Source organism: Condylura cristata, unplaced genomic scaffold, assembly GCF_000260355.1.
Source record: "Condylura cristata isolate star-nosed mole 26May11 unplaced genomic scaffold, ConCri1.0 scaffold00061, whole genome shotgun sequence".
Taxonomy (NCBI): Eukaryota; Metazoa; Chordata; class Mammalia; order Eulipotyphla; family Talpidae; genus Condylura; species Condylura cristata.
The window spans coordinates 694,068-700,580 of NW_004567162.1; the positions used below are offsets into that span (position 1 = coordinate 694,068).

At 44.6% G+C, this 6,513-nt stretch overlaps 1 protein-coding gene across 1 annotated transcript; it reads right to left on the reverse strand.

Annotated features, from left to right (window-relative positions):
- Positions 1 to 294: 294 nt before the first annotated feature.
- Positions 295 to 2,569, reverse strand: LOC101630559 (HLA class I histocompatibility antigen, A-24 alpha chain-like). Its single transcript, XM_012734589.1, has 5 exons — positions 2,502 to 2,569; positions 2,086 to 2,188; positions 1,423 to 1,640; positions 595 to 870; positions 295 to 506 (listed from the first exon to the last, which is right to left on the reverse strand). The coding sequence occupies exons 1-5, from the start codon at positions 2,563 to 2,565 to the stop codon at positions 385 to 387; spliced, it is 783 nt and encodes a 260-aa protein (XP_012590043.1). The 5' UTR covers positions 2,566 to 2,569; the 3' UTR covers positions 295 to 384.
- Between the last annotated feature and the right edge of the window lie 3,944 nt (positions 2,570 to 6,513).

Sequence of the window (6,513 nt, forward strand, 5' to 3'; positions counted from 1 at the left end):
CGACTGAATCCTTTCCTGGCCCCTCTGTTTAGTATCACACTCTTAATTTTAATAGAGGAGAAGTGCAGCTCAGTGCAACACAAGTTAACACAGAAATTAACACTACCCAGCCCTACCAGGATCAGGGAATTTGAGGCGAGAGCACGTGTGGGAGCTGCACCAGCCTCTGTCCTTAGCAGGGACATTTTCTTTCCACCCTCAACTACTCAAGTGAAGTCCCCATGACCAAAGTCATCAAGTTGAAATACTTGTCCTTCATTTGTCATATAAAGGAGTTTCATGTGCTTTAAAGCATCAGTGAACACAGCTCTCAACGGAGAAAGTACTTATGTGTGGATGATGCCTCGCAGTATGAAGCAGATGTTAGGCAAGAAAGCTCAGACTTCATATGATATTTTCTCTGTGGAAGTACTTCCTCCAAATCACAGCTCCAGTGAGCACAACTCCAGGGACAACCAGGCCAGCAATGATGCCCGCACTGGAGTTGGAGGACTCAGGAGGGGGCTCTGAAAAGGAAGGGGAGAGGAGACTCTGACCTTCAGGCCTCAGCCCCTACCCTGCTGAATGTCTCTGTGCCCACGTCCCCCTCCTCACCCCATCTCAGAACTTGTGGCTCCTGCAGTCCCTCATGCTGCACATGGCACGTGTATCTCTGCTCCTCTCCAGAAGGTACCACCACAGCTGCCCACTTCTGGAAGGTTCCGTCCCCCCCAGGCCTGGTGTCCACCAGCTCCGTGTCCTGGGTCAGGTCCTCCCCATCTCGCTGCCAGGTCAGGGTGATGTCCGCAGGGTAGAAGCCCAGGGCCCAGCACTTCAGGGTGACCTCATGGTCAGAGATGGGGTGGTGGGTCACCTGCATGCTTGTGAGTTCTGAAGGGAAGATCAGAACATTTATACTTTGGGATACTTTCCCAGGCCACTGAAGCAGCCTCATGTGACCATCCTGAGAATGGACAGGATAATTGCATTGGGTGGAAAGAGGGCAAAACTGGAACACTAGCCTGGCCTTGGAGGCTTGTATCATCTCCTAATCCTTGGAAAGTTTTAGAATCAGGGTACAACAACTCAGGGTAGCAGGCTGCAGATCTCTGAGGGGGGAGAATAGAGACAGAGGCTCAAGTGACTCAGACTCCAAGGCCTCTAAAAACCAGATGTGAGCAAGAAACACATGGTCCACCAGACCACTGCAGGATGAGAGAATCACTGACCAGTTATTCAGGATTGTCTCCTTTGCCTGGCGAGACTGCAATCCTTAATTGACCCTGAGAGAAGGGCTGGCAATTAGGGGTCACTTTCTATGATCTGAACACCCAGGCAGACTCCTCACCCTTTGGGCCTTTAGGAAGGTGGTATCTGGCCTCCAGCCCATTTTACTCTACAGGACTCCATCCTTGGCCCTGGGGGAGGCCCAGGGCAACTTACTTGCATTCAGTGTCTCATTCCCTTTCTTCAGTTTTCTTTGGAGCCAATCCCCACACTCCCATTCCAGGTGGGGATTTTGGGCCTCAACTGCAATGGCTTTCTCCCATTCATGCTCCAAGCGCTGATCCTCCATACCCACTTGGGTCCTGGCACGCAGCTCCTTCTTCAGGGTGAGGTAATCAACGCCGTCGTAGGCGAATTCATGGAACCGACTTAGACTACCATCCAGCTTCGCTTCACAGCCATTCCTTACCTGCAAGGTGTGAGACCCTGGCCCCGCCTACAACGTTGCAGACCCCACTTAGCACCACCCCACCCCACTCCCAGGCAAGCACAGCTGTTGGTGATTTATAATAAACTAAACCGAATCAGGGTAAAAGTGCTAAGTCTTAGGGGAGACTTGGACCTAGAGTCCTCGGACCCAGAGACTCGAGGGTAGCCCCTGCCGGTACGTGGGGAAGGACGCTGTGACCTGCGCGCGGCTGGGATTACACACCTGCTTCGCTCTGGTTGTAGAATGTCCGCAGGTTGTTGAGTCTTACTCTGGAAATGTGTCTATGGCTCGTGACAATCCGATTTTCGTGCTCCCAATACTCCGACACCTCTGGCTCCATCCACGGCACGGTTGCCTGCATCTTCGGACTCGGGTCGTCGCTGTCGAACCGCAGGAACTGCGTGTCATCCAGGTAGCCAACGACCACGAAGTGGGGCTCCGAGAGGCCGGGCCGGGACACCAGGGTGTGCAAATACTTTATGGAGTGTAAACCTGTGGGAGGGCAGGGGCTGAGAACCCGGCTCACCTCGGACCCAGTGTCGGGTCGGAGGATGAAGGGGCCGGTGGAGGGCAAGGGGGGGGGGGGACTTGAGACCAAAAAGGGGCGAATGGGTAAGGGCTTGGTAACAGAGTGGATGGAAGGGAGGAGCAGGATGCGGGGCCGCGGTGTGGGGTTTGGTGCGGGTGAGGGGAGGGCGTGGGGTCGGTGCAGTCTGTCTTCGCAGTGTGGCCCCTCCTCCCCGCGGGGCAATCCCTGAGCTCTCCCGGGCTGGCCGCTCCACTCCCCTCTAGACTCCGCACTCACCTGCCCAGGTCTCGGTCAGGACCAGGGTCCCTGACAGCAGCAGGAGGAAGGTAGGGGGCCGCATAGTCCGGATCCTCCTGGCCTATGAAGACTCTAAAACCCAGTGCAGACTTTGCACCCGGATCCTCCGTGACGCGATTGACTCGCCTGGGCAGTCCTGTGAAGGCATTGAGAAGCGGGAGTGTCAGGACAAGGACTTGGCGCAGCGCGTGATAGGGCAAAGTGGAGATAACATTTCCTTGGCTTGGCTTCCCCACCCAAGACTCTGCACTGAGGCCTGAAACTTCAGAACCGCGCCCCAGGAGCTGGAGTTTGTCCTGAGCGTCTGCAGCTGGCTCTTAGCTCCGGACGCTCCTTCCGCACCGAGTAGCCTTTCTCACATTCTCTGAGTCCCAGGGGCTGCTTAGATCTGCGATTCTCAAAGTTTCTGTGTTTACAAGCTCTATACACCCTTACAGATGAATTAGGACCTCAAGATAATTTCGTGGGTTATACTTATCAGTATTTGTGATACTAGAAACTGGAAGTTAAAAATTACTTGTTCAAAGCCAGAAAGAAAAGAAAAATACCGATGATTTTACTAAGAGCAGGAGCATAAAGGGGTGGGCAGGTGGGGGGGCTGGGAGAGTGGATAATAATGACATTTTACGGGGGTTCAGTGGGGGATAGGATCAAAAATGGGGGAGGGAGGGAAGTACACTGGACTATGGTGATGGCACATCGGTGAGATGGTGCTGGGAAGCCCACGGGGGATTACAACTGAGATGGAAAAAGGCACAAAATGATTTAAAACTAAACTATTATATTAAAAAATTACTTATTCAGTGTCTCCCTGGTGGCACAAGGGGTTAACTAAGTTCAGCACTATGAAACCATCAGCAATCAGTGTAGCAGGAGTTTGATCCTTGACCAGGGAGCTGACCCATTTGGCCCAGCAGACCTCTCCTGTCTCACCTGCTGCTCCCTTAGCAGTGTGTTTCAGTAGATCCTTGTCCCTGCTCCCCTCCCTGTCTCTGGTGAATCCTTTTACAACCCCCCTCCACCCCCCACACATCCCAGCTCTTGTATGCATAAATAAATAAAATGAATCATTTAAAAAATGAATAAGTAAAAATATTTATTCATTTAGAATGATATTAACAGCTTTACATGTTAACAGGCATGAAATATATTTTTAAAAAATAATATAATAATTTATTTTTACATCATTTTGTGCTTTTTTCCATCTCAGTTGTAATCTCCATGGTATTCCCACCACCAAATCACCATCACCATAGTCCAGTGTACATCCCCCCCATGTTTGATCCCATTCTTATTCCACCCCTGTAAAATGTCTCTGGTATATAGTTGTTCATTATTATTATTATTATTATTTTCTCCCCTGGTCTGTTATGCTCCTGCTATGAATGAAACCATCCTGTATTTTTCTTTTCCTTTCTGGTTTATTTCAAAAATATGAAATATTTTAATGAAAATTATTTTCCAAAATAAAAAGAATAATGACAAGAGTGCATCTTTTTCAATTTTTTGCAAGTCGTTTTCTTGTCTGTCTCATTAGAATTTTCTTATCTGCTTCTGCATTTAATTTGTTATTTTAAAGAACTTGAAAAAATTCCACCTATGCAATCCAGCATCACATTTGTACACAAGGTGTAAGTAATCTTTCAGATAATTGTGAATGTTCATCTTTGATAATAAACAAACTGTACAATTAGCACCTTCTTAGGCTTAGTTACAATGGGGAACTTAAAGCACTATGGTTATTTTAAACTGTTACATTAAGACCCATAAGTGTATTATACATTTTGAATGAATCTTGTACTAATGCATGATGTTTTTAAAGTAATGAATTCAGTTCACCTAGTTTGTAGATCTTCCAGTGTTGACACATTTACTACAAATAGTCAAAAACCACATTTGTTATATTATCACATATCCCATTGGAAAGGGTTGTAAGTATTGGGAAGCTATTAGCATTACAGTTCTGGATACAAGTTTTCCAAAATGCTGCTTTCTCTTGAGAGTTTATATTTTGTCATTGGCAACAAATACTACCAGTTTATTTTCTTGAAGACTTAAATTTACTTTTGAGACAGTATCTACCAAATAGGCAACTCAAAATCAATCATAGTTTCTCTGTCATTTATTCGTTCAAATAAAGATGATATTCCATTAAAAAGAGGCTAGTTTAAACAAAATAACCCAAAAGCCAGTAAAAACAGTAAATAATAAAAGTCAAATCAGAAATAAATGAAATGGAAGTTAGGAAAAAAATCCAAAAATCAATGAAACCAAAAGTTGGTTCTTTGAAAAAATAAACAAGATAGACAGACCACTAGGCAGGCTCACAAAGAAAAAACAAGAGAAAGCACAAATAAACAGGACCATAAACAAAAGAGGAGAAATCACAACAGATCCAGCAGAAATCAAAAAAATAATCAGAGAATACTACAAACAGCTATATGCAAACAAGTTTGATAATTTAGCAGAAATGAGCAAATTCCTACAACTCTACAACCACCCAAAGCTAGATAAAGAAGAAATAGAACAAATAAACAGACCAATTATAAGCAAGGAAATTGAAGAAGTAATCAAAACCTTCCCCAAAAATAAAAGTCCAGGACCAGATGGATTTACAAATGAATTTTACCAAATGTTCAGAAAAGAATTAGTGCCTGTTCTACACAGACTCATCCAAAAAACTGAAAAAGAAGGAAAACTACCACATACTTTCTACGAAGCCAACATCACACTAATAACAAAACATAACAAAGAAAACAAGAAAACTTCAGACCAAGCTCCCTAATGAACACCAATGCAAAAATCCTCAACAAAATCTAGCTAACAGAATCCAACAATGCATTAAAAGAATAATACACCATGACCAAGTGGGCTTTATCCCAGGAGCACAAGATGGTTCAACATCAGAAAATCAAGTAATGTAATCCATCACATCAACCGAAAGAAGAATAAAAGCCGCATAATCATAGGAATAGATGCACAAGAAGGCATTCAACAAAGGTCAACACCCACTTATGTTTAAGGCCCTCAAAATCCTCGGAATAGAAGGAACATACCTCAACATGATAAAAAGCCATTTATGATAAACCCACAGCCAATATTATCCTCATGGAGAAAAGCTCAAAGCCTTTCCTTTGAGATCAGGAACAAGACAAGGGTGTCCACTATCGCCACTGCTTTTCAACAAAACATTGGAAGTTCTAGCCAGAGCAATAAGACAGGAAAAAGACATACAAGGAATCCAAATAGAGAAAAAAGAAGTAAAACTGTCTTTATTTGCAGACAATATGTTAATTTACATGGAAAACCCTAAAAATTCTACAGAGAAAGTAATCAAAACCATCAACTAGTTTAGCAAGGTAGCAGGATATAAAATCAACACAAAAGTCAGAGGCCTTCTTAATCACAAACAACCAATCAGAAGAAGCAGAAATAAAAAAAACCATCCCCTTTTCAATTTGAACAAAAAGAATCAGATACTTGGGAATCAACCTAACAAAAGAGGTAAACGACCTATACAAAGAAAACTACAAAGCACTGTTAAAAGAAATTCAAGAAGACACCAAGAAATGCTCATGGGTGGGAAGAATTAACATCATCAAAATGGCCATCTATTCAAAAGTGATATACGGATTTAACACTATCCCAATAAAAATTTCAATGACGGCCCTCCCGTGGTGCACTGGGTTAAAGCACAGCACTGAGAAGCGAAAGCCACTTCCGCATGAGTTCAATCCCTGCCTGCCCAGGAGGTGACCACATGGCGTGGCAGACCTCTCCTGATCTACCCGCTACTCTCCTCAACAGTGTACTTTGTCGATCTGCCTGTTTTGCTCCCTACTCTGTCCCTGGTGAAGCCTCTCACTGCCCCTGCCCCTCTGGCCTGTACCCAGCTTTGTATGCAAATAAATTAAATCTTTAAAAAAAGAAGTTTCAATGACATTCTTCAATGAAATAGAAAAAATATTGATGAGATTCACATGGAACCACA

What these genes read in the sequence shown, in the direction of transcription:
- LOC101630559 (XM_012734589.1), bottom strand. Translation starts at nt 2,565, where the DNA reads ATGCGGCCCCCTACCTTCCTCCTGCTGCTGTCAGGGACCCTGGTCCTG. An exon ending in CCTGACCGAGACCTGGGCAG is followed by an intron (nt 2,189 to 2,501) that starts GTGAGTGCGGAG and finishes GCCCTCCCACAG; the next exon opens with GTTTACACTCCATAAAGTAT. An exon ending in GATGACACGCAGTTCCTGCG is followed by an intron (nt 1,641 to 2,085) that starts GTTCGACAGCGA and finishes GCTGGATGGTAG; the next exon opens with TCTAAGTCGGTTCCATGAAT.